The sequence below is a fragment of the Amblyomma mixtum genome, chromosome 8 (genome assembly GCF_055824585.1).
Source record: "Amblyomma mixtum isolate Tamu chromosome 8, ASM5582458v1, whole genome shotgun sequence".
NCBI classification, from domain to species: Eukaryota; Metazoa; Arthropoda; class Arachnida; order Ixodida; family Ixodidae; genus Amblyomma; species Amblyomma mixtum.
In genome coordinates this window covers 73,052,683-73,070,417 of record NC_143019.1, presented here as the reverse complement: position 1 = coordinate 73,070,417, position 17,735 = coordinate 73,052,683, and the positions used below count along the sequence as shown (strand labels likewise).

The 17,735-nt window shown below is 50.5% G+C and overlaps 1 protein-coding gene across 2 annotated transcripts in view; it reads left to right on the top strand.

Moving 5' to 3' along the window:
* The window catches only part of LOC149332992 (BTB/POZ domain-containing protein 6-like), a 32,646-nt gene extending 15,697 nt beyond the window's left edge, over positions 1–16,949 (top strand). The window contains exons 1-5 of one of the 2 annotated variants that reach the window (XM_089558524.1): positions 1,693–1,765; positions 2,167–2,230; positions 6,831–7,048; positions 11,773–12,064; positions 14,355–16,949. In XM_089558524.1, coding sequence (XP_089414650.1) covers positions 2,222–2,230; positions 6,831–7,048; positions 11,773–12,064; positions 14,355–14,654 — 819 coding nt within the window. In that variant the 5' untranslated portion in view covers positions 1,693–1,765; positions 2,167–2,221 and the 3' untranslated portion in view covers positions 14,655–16,949. Of the gene's footprint in view, positions 1–1,692; positions 1,766–2,166; positions 2,231–6,830; positions 7,049–11,772; positions 12,065–14,354 lie in introns of those variants that run through there. The other variant, XM_089558525.1, reaches the window with a different exon arrangement.
* Positions 16,950–17,735: the final 786 nt, after the last annotated feature.

Here is a 17,735-nt window from a genome sequence, read left to right as displayed (position 1 = left end):
AGAACCCCAGGTGGCCGAAATTTCCGGAGTCCTCCACTACGGCGTCTCTCATAGCCTTAGTCGCTTTGGGACGTTAAACCCCATAAACCAAACCAAACTATAGGACTCATTTTTAACGCAATAGCGTTGAAGGCCTCGTTACCGAGGAAATCCGGCCTCCGTGTTGTCAGTTGTGAGCAAAAAAATTGCAAGCATGACTTTGTCAGGTGGCCCCCGTGAACAACCTAGGAGGAAGGTGGGCCACGTAGGTCGCGTGACCTTGCTGCGCCATCACAACCTGCCCACCAGACAGTGAGCAGACTGTCCACCGTGGCATGCGGCAGTTAAATTAATGATTGGTCACACCGGAAGAGCAACCTGGGCGGCACAAGCCTCACCAATGGTAGCGGCTGCCATCGCAGGGCAGCGGCGTATCGCTTAACCACTGCACCGTTGTGGAAGGAGGGGTGTGAGGAATCCCGGGGATCTATAAATGCAAGATAGAGAATGACCTTCTGCATATATGGTAATTAACCCATCACGCTATCGCGTCATACACTTAAGGCAGAGCTTAATTAAGTGTCCCCTCTAATTTTTCCGGGCAACTGAAAACACAAGCAGCCAGCTAACGCGATCACCCTCCTACGCCCACACGAAAATGCACGCTACGGTTATCATTCGATGCCCGTTTACGAAACCGAAACAGGGTTGGGTGAGGGTGCCAGCGCCACTGCGATATACAGTGGCGCCCTCTTGCTAATATAGCGGCCGCGTTCCGCCGGTTGTGAACAGGCTTCTCTTTCCTTGCTTAGGCAATTGAGGTGGTTTCGTTTTCACTGCTTGTGGTTCCTGCCTTCTCGAAGCCGCAAAAGTGGCCGTGGCATCGGATCCCCTGAAAAGTATCCGCTGCTAAACAGGCAAGTGTCTAAGCAGTGTAAGCGCTCGGCCGTTTCCCCATGCGCGTGCGAGAAAGTCGTAACCGCATGCGTTGGCTGAGGCGCCGTAAACTTCCGCTTTTGACTGACGCCGTTTATACAGTACGTGCCGTGAGGTGTGCCTTCCCCGAGCCCGCTTATTACATGGGCGAGATGATGTGCCGTAAAATCACGCAGCCTCTGCGTGGTGACTTACTCGTGATTCACTCGTTTGCACTGCGCAGAAAGTCTTTTCGAGTCTTCGTTTCGTGGCTTCGCAGTGATGGTTGTAGTGCTTTTTGCTCTTCGTGCGGTAGAATCGGAGGCAGCTGACTCTGAGCGCATATGCTTTTCGCTGCTTTTCACTGCTTTTCACGTGTTGTTAGGGGGTGAAGTCGCTGGCGAATTCTGGTTGCACTGGTGAAGCGCGGATAAGACTCTCATACTTGGCGCAGCGTTATTGAAGCCGTGCGTTGAGTTGTGCCTCCCTCACACGCAAAAGGCGTGGGCTACTCTGCTTTTCAGGAACACATGAGGGCGCTTAGCGCGCAACTGGTCCGATTTGGTGATACGCCGGCTGTGGACGTTCGATTAAACGGGGCGGAAGAGCGCGCTTTTACGGTCGCGAGAGGGAAAGGGTAGACGGGGGAGTGCAGCGAATTCGAGTCGTTCGCCTACCCCGCAGCGCCCGCCTGGTGTGCGCGTCTATTGCGCTGTAAGGAAGAATATAAAACAAGAAGCACATGCAAAGGATAATGCTTCAAAGGGAATACGGTTATTTGTCGGACGTTTCCGAGCCGTTCAAACGTTGCAACTTCGAGGATAATTTCTCGGTGATGATGGGCTCGAGGGGCTGTCAAAAGTTTTCAAGGGTAGGACTTGAATCTCTGCAAGATCACTGAGAGCGATGCGTGAAGTGTTTTGTTGTTCATCGGCCGGTTTGTAAAGCATGATTGAGTTCTTAATGTGAGCGCCATCATTTTTCTGTCAACCTTAACGACCCCGTTAGTATTTACATGTCATGTCTTTCATCAGAGTGCTGGCGATTTCTTATCGACTTTAGTATGTCGATGTGGGGAAATTTTAATCCGCCGAACGGTGGCGATAGCACATTGCAACATGTGGTGTGTGCTCTTTCGAATGGCGGGCTTCTAATATTGGAAAACCGTGGCTGTTGTATTGTCAGTTTTTTTTTTGCTTATTATCTAGCTGGACGTCATTACCTGTTGTTGGTAGCAGCTACCTCCTTACAAATGTATTTTGAATGCCGCAGGCTAGCTTCACTTCATACCTGTTGCAGCAGGCAACGTGTTTCAACGCTGACAACAATGTTCGCCGTGAGTGTTCATTTTTTGCATCTTTTATTGGCGATGTTTCAATCATTGATTACGTATAATGTGTGAAGCTCCAGAAAAAAACGTTGCACATGGAATGCGTCTTGTTGGTAGCAAAGTGACAGCCAGTTTTGTTTATTCGCTTTTAGAGTGAAAGCTCTAAGTACTCCTCCCGTACAAAGCTGAAGGTCATGTGGCTATGAAATTTGACCTTGAAACCAAGAAAAGCAGAGGCTTGGCTCTGACGTCATGCGACGTGACTCGCCGTGCCTTGCCACAGCTGCGCGCGTTGAGCCGACGGTGCTTGCTCTCCTCGCACGCATCGAATCACGTGACTCGCTGCGCCTCGCCACAGCTGCGTATGCGGAGCGGAGCTGACAACTCTCGCAACTACCGGAAGTCGCGTGACGCGGCAAAAGCGTGTGGCCTGTATTTACCTTAACAGAGCTTTAGCTCGTCTTACTTGTTTCAGCCGAGTTGAACCACAGCTATATATATATATTTTTTTTTGGGGGGGGGAGGAGAAGACAGTGATATCAATTTTATCTGAGGTTGCTACAGTCGGACAGAACTGAGTGATGAAGCGGCGAATGCCCTTCAAGCGAAACCGTTCAGTTAGCGGCGTCGGTGCTTTGTCGTGACGTTGCGGTCAGTCACTTGGCACCTACTCAACACCTGCGATGCCACGCTCTTGGGCGCTAGGCAGCTGACAACCAGTTCAAGACCATAGGTCGACGCCTTTGGTTGGAGGGCCTCTTCGGAGCGGAATTCACCACTGCTTTCTTTCGTCCTTCTTTAGTATCTGAGTGTAGTGAGGCCAATACGGTGCTTCCGATCAAGTCACTGATACTGTCCACTGATGATGCGCTGCATTCGAAGGCGCTGCGATTCTTGAGAAGAATGACGACTTTATATGAGTCGGTGATTGGCGAATGCGGCAAGCACCACTTCGTGCGCTATTTAATCGCGCGCTATCGTGCGCTGGTAATTTTTCTGTATCGCGTCCCACCTGGGCACTTCAGAGGAAGCGGGACTAGTCCGTATTTCTACGCGTGCTTGTTTCTACCAGCCTTGTCGAGCTCAGTTGTGTTTTTGTTAGCCTGAATGGGCGCCGGACACTTGGGGGTCGCACGGGATGTATAATTGGTTTATTGGGGTTTAACGTCCCAAAGCGACTCAGGCTACGAGGGACGCCGTAGTAAAGGGCTACGGAAATTTCGACCAGCTGGGGTTCTTTAGCGTGCACTGGCATCGCACCGTACACGGGCCTCTAGAATTTCGCCTCCATCGAAATTCGGCCGCCGCGGCCGGGATCGAACCCGTGTCTTTCGGGTCAGCAGCCGAGCGCCGTAACCACTCGGCCGCCGCAGCGGGGCGCACGCCATGTATTACCCTTAGTTGTTCTGGCAACGCATTACCGACAAAGTCGTCTGCTGGCACTACAGCCTGAACCAAAAATTGGAGGTTTAGCGTTGCAGCTACGCTCGCTCACTGTGGTGAACTGTGGTAGTGAAAGACGACGACGATGTATAGGTGCGAAGCTCACTCGCAACCTGAACGCTTGGCCTGAACCTTTGATGGACGTTGCACAACGACCTAGGTTCTGCTGAGCCACAACCCTCTCTTAAAGAGGGTACACTTAGCTACTCCTTAGGGTATGACGCGATAGCTTAATAGGTTAATTCACATATATGCAGAAGGTCATTCTCTACTTTACATTCATAGACCCCTGGATGTCCTCATACCTCTGCTGACGCAGTGGTGCAGCGGTTAAGGGATGCGCCGTTGCCCTGCGATGGCAGGTGCTCCCAACGGTGAGCCTTGTGTGGCCCAGGTTGCTCTTTCCGAACGAGCAATCCTTAATTTAACTGCGACCTCCCATGGTGGCCAGATTGTTATGACGCCGGAAGATCACGTGACATAGATGGTCCAAATGCCTTCCAGGTTACTCTCTGGGCACCACCTTCCACAGACATCGTCGTGATTTTTCGCTCACTACGCCGACACCGGATTTTCTGGGTAATAGGGCTTTTAATGCTATCGAGTTAAAACAGGCGCTAGAAAATCAGAAACTAAAGGCTGAAATTTTCCTTGACGCGATAATGTTCTGTGAATCGCTGGCCCCCATGAAATCGGCCATCGTGACAGCCCGGTACATGACAGCCAATGCGTCGACCACCCTGAGGCTGTTACAACGCGCGATCAATACTGAGCGTGTGATTTCTAATTTGCTTCAATGGCAATAAATTGTGAGATGGAGGGAGTTAATATTCGACTGAAGACTTGTGGGCACGTTTACAAAGGTCATTATTCAAGTTTCAGATTCAGCACGGCGAAGTTCTGGGCCAGTTGGTCCGAAGTGTCAAAGGGTCGAAACGAACTGCGACAGGAACAGGACATGTGAAGAGAAGCAGTGGAGGTGAAAATATTTTAATGAAATAGTTTAGGAGGTTGTAGCGGTGGTTGGAGCTCTCAGTCCGGAACTCCATTGGCGTAGGCTGCTGTCCGGGCTCTTTCGATGAGTTGCTTTTGACTCTTTTCGTCCGAGCTGGTCAGAGCTGCCTCCCACCCCTCCTGCGTTTGCTGGTTATTAACAGTGATCGCCTGATTTCGTTGGCAAGCTAATACCATATGGTACAGGTCCGCCTTCTCCCCGCAGAATTTGCATTGTGAGTCAGATGACTCCGGGTCTATGGCGTGTAGTCTTCGCGGGTTGTTGTAAGTGTTGATCTGTAGCTTTCGGAGGTGTTGTTCCTCCCATTTATCTGGTGTCTTAGCCGGCGGAGGGTAGACCCGACGGGATTAAACCCAGTGCGGATGCCGTGGAACCTCCTACCCCACTACTAACTTACAATGAAGAGAAGTAGACAGGACGGCCGCTCGTTCTGTCCGCTTGTCTTCTCACGCCCTGTTCCTGTTGCGGTTCTTTTCTACCATTTATCAAGTTACAGATTTCCCTTATTGAGAACGGCTGTTACCCTTTGTGGCATATGATGGTACGGTGTTCGCAGATGCTTCGTGGTGTACAGAGTCCTATATCCCAACGGGACTGTAGGGTGCACCTGTATTTTCCCTGATTATATGCACTGTACAGTTTTTTCCATCGGTCTCGACGTTGCCCGCTGTTTGTGATGGAATGAAAACTATTGCGACGCTTAAGTCACCTTATGAGCGTAAGGCGGTAGCACGAGAATCCTGACTGGTGTTGTCACTGTCTACGTGTCTGTGTCAGTTCTTTCGGGAACTTTTGCTCGCAATTCGGAGGTCGTGGGTTCGGGTCCCACCTGCGGCATGTGCTTTTATTTTTTTCGGCTGTATAAAAATATATTTAAAAAATAATCTATTATTCTGCCATTGATAAACACTAGAAATTATACGGGGTGTTTTACCTAAGACTTCACACAGTTTGTTTAAAATAGCCGTTTCGAGTTAGAAGAGCACTTTTTTTCGGCATAGCACTGACAGCGCTGTAGTCCATCAGAATACAGCTAAGATGTGCTAACAAGCAAGCAGGTTAACAAATATTGAATAGTTAACTATTACTGTTAGGCTCCTTAATTGTTAAAGGCGTGCAGCCTACCGTAATTAATATACATCTTTTTTTTAGAATTTCGGGAACATTGTTATCCTCGGCGCTATGGCCCATCAAATTTTGCCTATTGTGACGAGTTGCGTGCACTGGAGAGGTTGCTATGCCTGCCATCTTCTCAAAAGCGCATGTATTGTGGCGCGATGTAGCCAGAAATGCCCTGTTCGCACCGTAACGCAATCGCTGCACTCGGACAGGGATGACAGGTGCTGTGTTCGGATTGGACGATTATTGGACTATCGCGGTGTGTTTCCTTGAGTCACTTCGGATGGCGAATTTATGTCCAACTATGGTTCGTGGAAATTTTCAGCCATGCCATCCTTGAGTTCAGGGGTCACCTCCAGTGTTGTGCTCCATGACGAGGTGATCTTTCTAAAAGCTGTGGTGCATCAGCTGACAAGCCTTTATAGACGTGCAAACGAGCGTTTTATATTGCTGCTTAATTTATTAACAAAAATGAAATACAGAAGGAATCTGCAAAGAAAGTTTTTTCAGACAGAAGTGCCGCAGTACAAGACTGCAGTACTGCAGTGCAGTACAAGACTGCCCTTATGATCAGTATAAAACAGGGTAGGAAATGAGCGCAAGATATAAATTAGCACGACAAATAAAAAAATTGCCTGTGGTTTGACCAATCGCCATCCCGAGTGGAATTGCGGAAGCAACGGTGCGGCGGCACCTCGAGTCACCCGCGTAGCGGAGGAGCCGGCGGTGGCTCCCAGCGCCGCAGCTGTGCGCCGTGTGACGTCACTCCTTCTGGAGAATGCACTGTTGGCGCAGCGGCGACGGCACCTCTGAGTCACCCGCGCAGTGGAGGAGTCGGCGGTGGCTCCGCGCTACTCTGGCGTCACTCGCTCCTCGCACATGCGCAGCTGGGGCTCCCCGGGGCTCCGCGAAATCGCTCACACCTAGCGTAGTGTTGCTTCCGCAACAAAAAAAAAAGAAACATGCACTTCAGGGAGGCACTAATTTTGTTTTGTCTTCCATGTTCCCGACGCCTGTCACGTGGGCTAGTTCAACTTCAAGAAATTCCTGCAAAGCGGCCAGTACGCCGACGTCGAGTTCGCAGTGACGCCGGAGAAGTACGCAGTCTCGAAGACATTCAAGGGCCACAGGCAACTTCTGGCCTTGAGGAACGAAGTGTTCGGCGCTATGTTCTACGGGCCGCTCGCCGAGACAGGCACCGTGGTGATTAAGGACCTCCATCCGGACGGTTTCTACGGCTTACTGAAGTGAGTTCACGGCAGTCGTCTGCTAATGTGCTTGACCCTGCAAGACGGCGGGTGAACACCTGTCTGCAAAGAGATTTCACTCCAAAAAAAAATGGCTGTGGTTTAGTTCTGGTTAAATCTAGGGTGACGCGATAATGGAACGCGCTGAGTCGAATTGCAAAGTCAGTCTTTGGTGGTGGTGGTGGAAAACATTTATTTACACATGCACTTCTGGAGGTATTGCATGAGCTGACCCAGAGGGGGCCAGCCCTTACTAGTACTAGGTGGAGGTCCCTAGTTCGGGACCCCAGTGGCGTCGGCCGGCGCCCGGGCTCGCGCGACCAAGGCCCGTTGGGCCTGCAGGTCCGAGCAGCCGAGCAGGGTCGCCTCCCAGTCCTCCCGGGTTGGGTTGGGGTGAGGGGGGATAGCAGGGTTGGAGGGGCAGGCCCACACCATGTGGTAAATGTCCGAAGACTTCTCCGCACAGTGCGGACAGCTGCCCGAGAAAGAAGGGTCGAAGTGTTTGAGAGCTGCCGGGCACAGCAAAGTATTGGTATACAGGCGAAGCAAAAGCCGCTCCTCCGCCTTTGAGAGACCTTTACACGGGCGGGGATAAAGACCATGGCCAGATTGATAATGTAAAACAATGTCTTTAAAGAGTAAGCGGGAGTGAATTCGAGTTCCTGATCGTCGGAGTCGGAGGGGAATGTCCGGTGAGAGAGCGCGCGGGCGGCGGCGTCAGCTGCCTCATTTCCCTCAAGGCCCATGTGAGCAGGAGCCCAAACGATACGCCGGTGCGCGGGGTCCCCGGTGTAGACGCTGTTTTGGAGAATGCGGTAGGCTAGATATGGTACCCAGCCCTGCTCGACGTTCCGACATGCCCCTCGCGAGTCGGAAATAATTGTTTTTGAATTGGAATCAGATGCAGCCAACGCAATGGCGACCTCCTCCGCGTGTGTTATGTCACGGGCTCGGAAAGTAAGGCCGTTGACTGTTTTGGATTGGTGGACGACTGCGGCCGTGTACCATCCCCCGTGGTGGGGGCCGGAGGCATCCACGTAGAATACGCCGGGTTTCGATCCATAGTGGCGGGCCAGGGCTTCCGCCCGCGCCAGGCGCCGGCCATTATGGTCTTCACGGTTCATGTTCGCGGGAAGAGGGCGCACGTGGAGGGCGCATCTCCACTGGGATGGAATACGTACGCGCTCTTCCATAAGAGTGGTGTGTTGGATGTGCAGTCGGGCAAGCAGGCGGCGACCCGACGATGTCTTTGAGAGACGTGTGTATTCGTTGGTCAAGTGGGCTTCCCGGAGCTCCCGAAATGTGTTCACCATGCCCAGCCCCAGGAGGCGCTTGTTGGAGGTGTTCACGGGGAGGCCCAGAGCTCGCTTAATAATTTTGCGGAGGATGACTTCGAGTGAATCCTCGTCTTGCTTCCGCATGTGGAGGTATGGAGTCGAATATAGAATTCGACTGGTTACAAATGCATGCGCCAGCCGCAAGGCGTCCTTACATCGTAACCCCCCGCGCTTGTTAGAAACCCGGCGGACCAAGCGGCCCACCTGGTCCCCCACCTGACGGAGTTTGGCCAATGTTGTTTCTGACCGTCTGTTTTGATGTATGAAGAGCCTCAGTACCCGGACTTCGATATTTTCAGGAATTGGACCTGTCTCAAGAGACAATGAAATTTTGGCTGTGCACTTTGGTGAGGGGCGTATGTGCACAAATTCAGACTTTTGGGTGGAGCATTGGAGGCCGCAGCGGCGAGCATAACGGTCCACTATGGTCGCCGCCTCCTGCAGGTTGGCCTCAATGTCTCCAAGGGAACCCTGTGTAGCCCACAGGGTGATGTCATCGGCGTACAGCGCATGCTGCACACCGGCGACAGCGCCCAGCTGGGCCGGTAGGCGCATCATAGCCAAATTGAACAACAGGGGAGCCGCTGCTCTTCGCTGAGCGTTCTCCCTGGACGTGAATTCACAGTTACTGTGTAATTTCCTTTCCTCAAACTCATTTTCTTCACTAAGCCTCTCTTTCTGTTTCTTCTTTCACTCCCACTTCCTCCATTCCTCTACAAACGGATGACGGGTGTCCATCGAGGTATGTGAGACAGTTACTGCTTCATTTCCTTTCCTCAAATACAATTTTCATTGACTTCATTAATGCCCCTCTTTCTTCGTTCACTCCCTCCTTTCCGGTTCGGGTGTCCACCGAGATGACAGAGAATTACTGCGTCATTAGGGGGCTACAGGCCATGGCTACGCTTAGGTTTCCCCGTGGTTAAGCGATGTAATGCTACTGATGGTTTACTGAGTAATCTCTGACGTCGAGTTATGTGAGACAGTTACCGCAATTTCCTTTCCTCAAATTGATTTTCTTAATTACGGCCCCTTTTTCTGTTCCTTCTTTCACTCTCACTTCCTCCCTTCCTCTACAAAACGAATAACGGGTGACCACTGAGATATGCGAGACAATTACTGCGCAATTTCCTTTCTCTAAATATAATTTTCATTTTCTTCATTACGTCCCCCCCCCCTTTCTCTTTCTTCTTTCACTCCCACTTCCTCCATTCCTGTACAGTGCGGTTGGGGTGTCCACCGCGGCGGTTGCTAGGCAACGGCTCAAGGTCGGTGCGACTATGGCCGAGGTGCAATCGCGGCAAAAGTACGACCACGGCGAATGTGCGCCCATGCCGAAGAGGCGAAGCGGCTGGCGTAGCTACCGTAGTGTAGCTATCGCTACAAAAACGTGCACCTGGCCAGATGAAAGCTTGGAACCATCGATAAACTGGTTGGCACCCGGCGATGTTACAGATCGGAGTTCATCGAACCCCGCACCTCCTGCCATAGGTCGGCACGCTCACTCATGAGCGCTCTCATATCGCCTCATTCACAGGTCTGAGTACAAGTGCTAGTGAATGTGAGTGCCAGTGGACATAAGTAAGTGTAAGTGAGAGAAAGAAATAACTTTATTAACCATGGGATTTGGGACACGTATACGTCCCTGGGTCCCCGCACGACCCCACTGCGCTAAAAGTTCATAAGTTCGCGGAGTTCTATGACGTGGGAGGCCCGGTCAGTGGCGATCTTCTGCCTGGCTGGGTCTGTCGGGCTCAGCAGGATCTCCCATCCTCCCAAGCGGTCAGGAGCTCCGGGCCCCGTAAGAGAGGGTCCGCAGGGCATTCAAGGATGATTACGAGTAGTGTAAGGTGGGTGCACTGGGTACAAGGGGATGTGTATGCTCCCGGCTGGATGCGGGAAAGCTGATAAGGGAAGGAAGGGTGCCGGTCTGGGGGCGGTGCCATAATATTTGGTGGTAATTGTCAAGGAATCGGTGGGATGAGGGGTACAGCTGGCGTTCGGTGCGATATGCAGGGGTCAGCTCACAGATGGAGTGCATGCGCTCCCGGGAAGAGCCCGACTCCGCCGCCGCCCGGTTGAGAAGACCTCAGGCGTGGTCCTTGGCGGCTCCGTTGCCGGGGTTCCCAGAGTGCACAGGCACCCATATCAGCTCCACATGGCGGGGCTAGTTTACGGGGAGTGAGCTGATTATGCGGAAAGCGGTCTCATAGACTCGCCCTCGTGCGGAATTTAGGAGTGCAGTTTTTGAGTCGCTAAGGATGTACCGGGCATTAGTGTGCGCAAGGCCAAGCGCGATTGCCGCCTCTTCCGAGGACTCCGGGGTGCATGTGGCAGGAAGGTGAACAGTGGCGATGGGTGTGTGTGGTCAATGACTGCAATTGCCGCGCCTTCGCCCGTGCAGGCTGCGTCTACCCAAACGGCGTCGGCCTCCGGACCGTAGTATTTGTGGAGCCTTTGCATGGGCTATGCAGCGGGCAGAGTAATAGGTGGCGTGGGTGTTTAGAGGGAGGGGCTTTACTAGAAGCTGTGTGTGTATGGGGCGGGGGACTGGCAGTAGTGTAGGGTAGGCTGCTGTTATGCGAATTCGGATGGTGTCAAGTATGTGACGTCCTGTGAAAGACTGAGCTAGGCGAGTGTATTGTGCTTGTCTGTGGGCCTCTGAGTTCGTGCCTAGTGTTGTGGAGGACAACCTGGAGAAGTTTATTAATTTGGGTGCTAGGGGGAAAGTGTAGGGCCACCTTGTAAGCTTTACGGAGCATAGCATCAAGGGTGGCGATTTCTTCTTGTCGGAGTCAGTGGTATGGGACTGTGCAGAGGAAACGACTGAGTATGAACACATGAATGAAACGGCACAAATCGTGCTCCTTCGTGCCATAGTGTTTGCTGGAAACACTGCGGCTGAGGTGCGAGAGCGCTGCCAGTTGTGCCAGAGTGAACTCTACTTGTGCACTCTCCGGACAGCATTATTGGCCCTCATACGGTACCTTACGTGCGGGTTTAAGAAAAACCATTACCGACTACGCTTTCGAGCGAGGAAACCGTGTTGAATAGTTGTGTTTAGAAGGCAAGTCGTACTGTTCGAAGTATGAATTCCATCAGCCTGCTTTTGTACCACATTTTTACTAACTTCTGAGTGTTCTGATTATTTTTCTTCGGCTAGTGAACGCACCTCCAAGCTTTTAAAATGTTAGAAATAAATATTTCTTCATAATGCGAGTAAATACGGTATATTACTCGTCAGGTGTGAATATACCTTATTATAGCCGAAAAAGAATTTCGGCACGTAATGACACCGTGAAACTAATATTTTATGCTGAGCCATGGGTAGGTGACCTCATTATCTCTCAGGATTTTAATTTACCAACAATAACACTTCTTTTTCAGATATCTTTACAAGGGAAAACACAACATCAACAGCGTTCAGGAAGCCGCATACACACGAGCCGCTGCCCGTAAATACTTAGTTCCGGAGCTGGAGCTGGCCTGTACGCTCTACATCAAGGCCCACATGAAAGCCGAACATGTATGCAGCGTTATCGACTGCTGTATCTTGAGTGGTGGCGGAAACATGGACGACACGGTTGACCTCGTCATCAAGGAAGACCCTGAGGCGGTGCTCTCATCCGACGGCTTCACGAACTGTCTGGAACAAACAGTGCACTATGTCGTCGACACGGTGAGTGGCGTCTGCTGGGGTCATGGTGGGCCCTTCTGCCAGCTGCGTTGACAAGGCAGGAAGCCGCGTAATATACCTGGTGTTTCAGGGAAGACTTTAAGTAATTCTCAAAAATAGGTCTTCTGAGAAAAATTTTGCTTTTTCAGCATGGCATTACTGGTGTTGATGGACACCAGAAAACCGACGAATCGTCTTAAATAGTTAGCTGGTTAACTAACTTCTTAACTAGTAGAGTTAGGCGCCTAGTTGTGATCAGATATTTATAGCCGGTCGTTAGTATTAGCCATATCAGTTTATTGAATTTAGGAAATGTGATTACCCTCGGCGATGTGGTTCGGAAAAATTTTGCTTTTTTTACTTGTTACTTGCGTTGGAAAGCTTGCTTTGCTTGCGCGCTTTTCTAAAGCGCATGTATCTCGGCACGATGTAGCTATATTTTGTCGAGTCACAGAGCCGAGGATAATCGCGTTCTCGAAATTCTAAAAACTGATCTGGCTAACTAACGACCGGCTACAAATATCTAATTGCAACCGCTTCTTAGCTGGGATAGTTGAAAACTTAATTATTAGGAAATAATTAACCAGCTTACTGCTTAAGATAAAGCGGCCGGCTTTCCGGAGCCCGCATCTCGCTCCTGGTATGACGTCACGCTATAAAGTCACTAGCGCCTCTAGCGGGAGGAGCGCGGCGCGCCGTGCCAAGCGGCCGCCGTTACCCGACGAGCCGAGTTGGTAGCCCGTCTCTCGCTCCTGGCATGACGTCACGCTGTAACGTCACTAGGCATGGTATGACGTCATCGGTAATTCTAAAGGTCAAACGTGGCAAGTGGCCGCCGCTACGCGAAGGGCCATTTTTGTGAGTAGTATTGCTTTCGCAATAAAAGCGTGACAGCTCTGTTTTGGTAGCGGATTTCGGAAGCTAACCGAACCCGCCACTTGATTAATGGGGTCCCCGTGGAGTCCGTTTTACCATCGAGACCACGAGTCGCGCGTGATCCTTCGTCCGTTAATACGCAGTTGTGCATCTGACTTTCGAGTTTAGAGCCGGGTGCAGATTGGTGTGTCAGTGGCGTTGTGCAGTGTTAGGCACAGTTTCCTGAGGTAGCCTAGTCTCAAACTACACAAGAGCTGTGCATACGTAAGTTATATGACTGGCAGCAGTACTTACGTCAGAATAGAAAGCACGTTTGTTAAACTGAATGCTTTGCAGTTCATCGACCACGACTCGGGGCAAGTCGGTGGCGTAAACTTGAGGAGGTTGATTTTGATTTTATGGGATTTAAAGTTCAAAAGCGACAAAAGCTATGAACTTCAATCGGCTCGCATGGCGGAGTAGTTAGCATGCTCGTCTCGCACTCCGGATACCGGGGTTCGATTCCCGAGCTCGACTAGTTTCCTACTCGGTTTTATTTATTTTTCTGACCTGACTGGAAAGGGTAATTAGGCTAGTTGGGTAATTAAGCAATTAACTAAACTCAGTCCCACTTACTTGGAGCATCACTATACGAGCCCTTTAATTTGTTGCATGGTTGCTAGCCAAAGTACAATTGACCACGTTTGAAATTCGCGCACTGTGACGTCACGACCGTTTCGACCAATTGAAAAGCGTGACATTTCTGTCGACAACTCCTGCTTACAACGATGAGGCATTAAAGGCTTCCGCCTTAATAAAAATTTGCTGTGGCTTAGCTTGGTTAAGCCCGGTAATTGCGAAAGCAATATCCGTACCTATGCCATGGTTCAGCTGGTAGTGTAGCTGGTGGTGGTGCTTGTGGTTAGACTTGTGGTGATGCATCGGTTATACAATCCAATCCAATGTAATCTAATCCAACCTGATCCAATCCAATGTAATCTAATCCAATTCAATCCAATGTAATCTAATTCAACCTAATACAATCCAATACAATCCCATCCAATGCAAAACAATCCAATGCAATCGCAATGCAATGCAGTCGAATCTAATCTAATGTAATCTAATCCAATCTAAGGCCGCCGGTGGTGGCACCGCCACTACTCGCAGACGGCGCGAGATGGTCGCCCAGCTCTTCGGCGTGACGTCACACAGAGGTCATGCGAAAGGTCATTTCAAGTGCACCGCCGTCGCACGACAAAGGCTTCAAAGTGCAAGTAGTAAAGCTTTCGCTATAAAACATGGTGCTGGGCTAGTTGGTTATTCATACTTGGTAGGAAGGCAGCGCAAAAACACAAAAGAACGCTATGAGACGAACATCATTTTGAGGTGGCATTTAGTGTGTAGCAAGAAGGACTTTTCGCTAACTGCTGAACCGCAGGTGACGAACGTGCCTGAGATGTGCGTCCTCCTTGCCGTACACCGATGGGCCCAAGACTACTGCCTGAGAAGGGCCACTGCGGACGAGAAGCCCGCCGATGCCAAAGCAGTCATGGCTCCGTTCCTGCCCAAGTTGAGATTTCTGGCCCTGACTGTAGAGAAGTTCCTGGCCTTCATGACTTCGATGGGAGCTGGTAACGTCGTAGCAAAGGACGATGCTTTCGACATCACGTGCGTGTTGGTCGGCAAGGAGGCCGTCGAGCTGCCGTCGTGGGTTTGCCGGGAGAAAACGCCTCGCTAGTTAATTTTGCTCCAGAAAATTTTGTTTTATTCGTTCGAATTCGAAGTTTTAAAGACTTTCTTTCTGCACTATTCGCGAAATACTGAGGCATTAACAGATTAGTGCCTTTAATCTGAGGTTTCTGTTGATGCGACACTTTATTTGCGTGCACACGGGATCTCATGTGACTGCAGTGATTTTAATGTAAGGCAAAACGTTGGACAGTGATTAATGCGATTAAAATTTGGTGGAATGGTTGTAAAAGGACACCAGCATTTTGACATGTACAAAACAAGCTTAAACCTGTTACTCTGAGAAGCGCAGCGTGAACGATTTAGACTGGGTTTCTTGCCCTTAGAAGACATGTTTAGACAGTCTATATACTGTCTATAGACTTGTGTCTATAAAGTCTATAGACTAAAGACAAATCTTAGAGAACAGCAATACAAATGCTATAGACAATCTATACATCTGTATATAGACCATGCTATAGACCTTTGTCTATAGACAGTCTATAGACTATGAAAAGAAGTATCTACAGGAAGGCGATAGACTTCATGAGAAGTTTAGAGTATCTATATGCCATTTTATATATAAACCATTTTTATAAGAGTGCGAGCAATTTCGTGCGTGTCTGTATACAGTATCGCACTATGGCGGGAAGAGTCCCGTCTTCGTTCAGGTGGTTTACTCTCTATTTTGCACCTCACATTAACAACCAAGATTTTAGCTCACCAAGCCATTGCGTGAGTTGTTGTGCGTTTCGCTTTTCAGCCACATTTTTACAGTACCGGTGACTCGGACAACTGTCACAGCCGTACAAGAGTTCTATTCGTTCGTAACTTGTGACTCTCTTCGCTGAAGTCCACTGCATGACAATGTCATGCTGTGCAGGTCGTAGCCAGGTGTGGAGGAGCGAAACATCCAGGTTACTCATATACTTGAGCTTTGTTGTTCAGCCCCCGCAACACGGAACGTTCATTTTCGGGAAAGGTCACTGATTAACCTTGCTTGAGAACACAGTGCTGAGTTGTGCACACGGTGTCGTGAAAAAGGCGTCGTTTTCTCCGAGCCATTCAGCGAAGCTTTTGCGGCCATATGGAACCAGTTGGACTACTTACATTTTGACATTTAATATGCAGGGGATGGCGCTTCATTCTTGGACACTACCTACCGCGTGCTAAGCGATCTTCTTCGTAACTTACAAAGACAATAGCTGGCGCGTTTGTGATGCGCATATATTTGCTGGTGTTACAGCGGACCAGTGCGATATAGCTGCGTGGCGAGAAAAAAAACATGCCCCGGCTTTTAATGCCTATTTGGTGTTTTCATGTCATACCAAAGATTGCCACATTCAGAATTTCGTCTAGTATTTCTTGCACAAACTAAGGGTTAGGCGCACACCTACAAGCTCTAGTTTGCCCGTATATTTTTCGACTTTCAAGGCATCACGTTCAGCGCATTGGGAATCCCAGGAAATTGCAGCTGATACCACCAGCATGATTCGCCATTTTACTTTTTTCCTTTCTTACTGTGGTCTTGCTGCTTTTCAATAAAATGCTTGAAGCATGCCACTTTCGAAGCTTGACACACGGACCGTGTCGGTGAAGTTTTCCCTGTATTTCGAAATGTTCAATAAACAGACACCTGCTTACGCGTTTGTGGCTCCGACAGTTTTTCACATTACGTGCTGCAAAATTTATTCGCACTTGTGCCTTTAGTTAATCGGCAGACTATTAGAAAGATTTAGTAAACCGTTTACCCCAAGTACGCACGCGCTGAAGGCGTAACCGGCATTTTGCGCATGCTCCCCATTAAACGGTGTGGGTAGGCGGTATACGCTATGCTAAAACTGTCCTTACCGTCAACGGCTCGCTTGCTTACTTTTCCCAATGACCTTCAATTAGACATGTGCTGCGCCAGCTACGAACCCCAGCGAAAAACGCATCTGAATGTCTGAATTTCGTCCTCCCCAGCCGCATTTTCATGGTAATGCAGGAAAACCGAATCACATATTTGCACCATAAATCTGCACCTCCCTCTTGCCAACGAAAACAAAAAATTGGAAGAGGCTCAGCTTGGTTAAGCCCGAAAATTGTGAAAGCAACTTCGTTTCTTCAGCCCGCATCCGCCGTGTCTACCGCCACTATGCGCCGACGGCACGAGCTGGAGCTCTGTTTATGCAACTGGTATGACGTCACTCCGACCGCAGCGCTCCTAGCGGGAGAAGCGAGAGGCTCACCACCCGCCGTGTCTACCGCCGCTCTCCGCCGACGGCACGAGTTGGGGCCCTTCTCTTCCACAGATGGTATGACGTCACTCCGACTGCAACGCCCCTAGCGGAGAAGCGAGTGGCTCACCGCCCGCCGTGTCTACCGCCGCTTTCCGCCGACGGCACGAGTTGGGGCCCTTCTCTTCCACAGATGGTATGACGTCACTCTGACTGCAGCGCCCCTAGCGGAGAAGCGAATGGCTCACCGCGTGTCTACCGCCGCTCTCCGCCGACGGCACGAGTTGGGGCCCTGGTTTTCTCTGCCGGTGTGACATCACACCCGAGGTCGAGGAAAAGGTCAAACGTGTCCACCGCCCCGCTACGCTGAAGGCTCAAACTGCGAGCGGTATTGCTTTCGCAATAAAGAATGCAGTGACTTAGCTCAGCCACGGCCGCTCGATGCAAAGCGCAAAGCGAGGTGCGGCCAGCCACGTCGCGCCGCCGACAATGGGTGAGCATGTCCTGGCGGAGTTTACAGTCGCGGCCGCTGTTTTCGGTGGGGGCGCCACTGTTCGGGGACAGGTCCCGGGAGTGGACTCCCGAAGCGCTCCTTGCTTCGTCGTGTTCGAGCGCGTTTGAGTCATGTAAAACCGCGTTTGCGTCGTGTAAAACCGCGTTTGCCTTCCATATTCAATGCAAAATGAAAACCACTACTACTACTACTCACGTTCCTCATGTCTGCAGTGCTTTATTTGGATTTTCTGCTGTGCACGTGAGTGAGCACGTTTGCCTCGCGTCTGCGGTGCTGGATTTTGACTTTTCGCGTGAATGAATGTTTGCCTCGTGTCTGCCGTGCACTCTTTGGGATTTTCGTGCATGCGTGTGTGGAG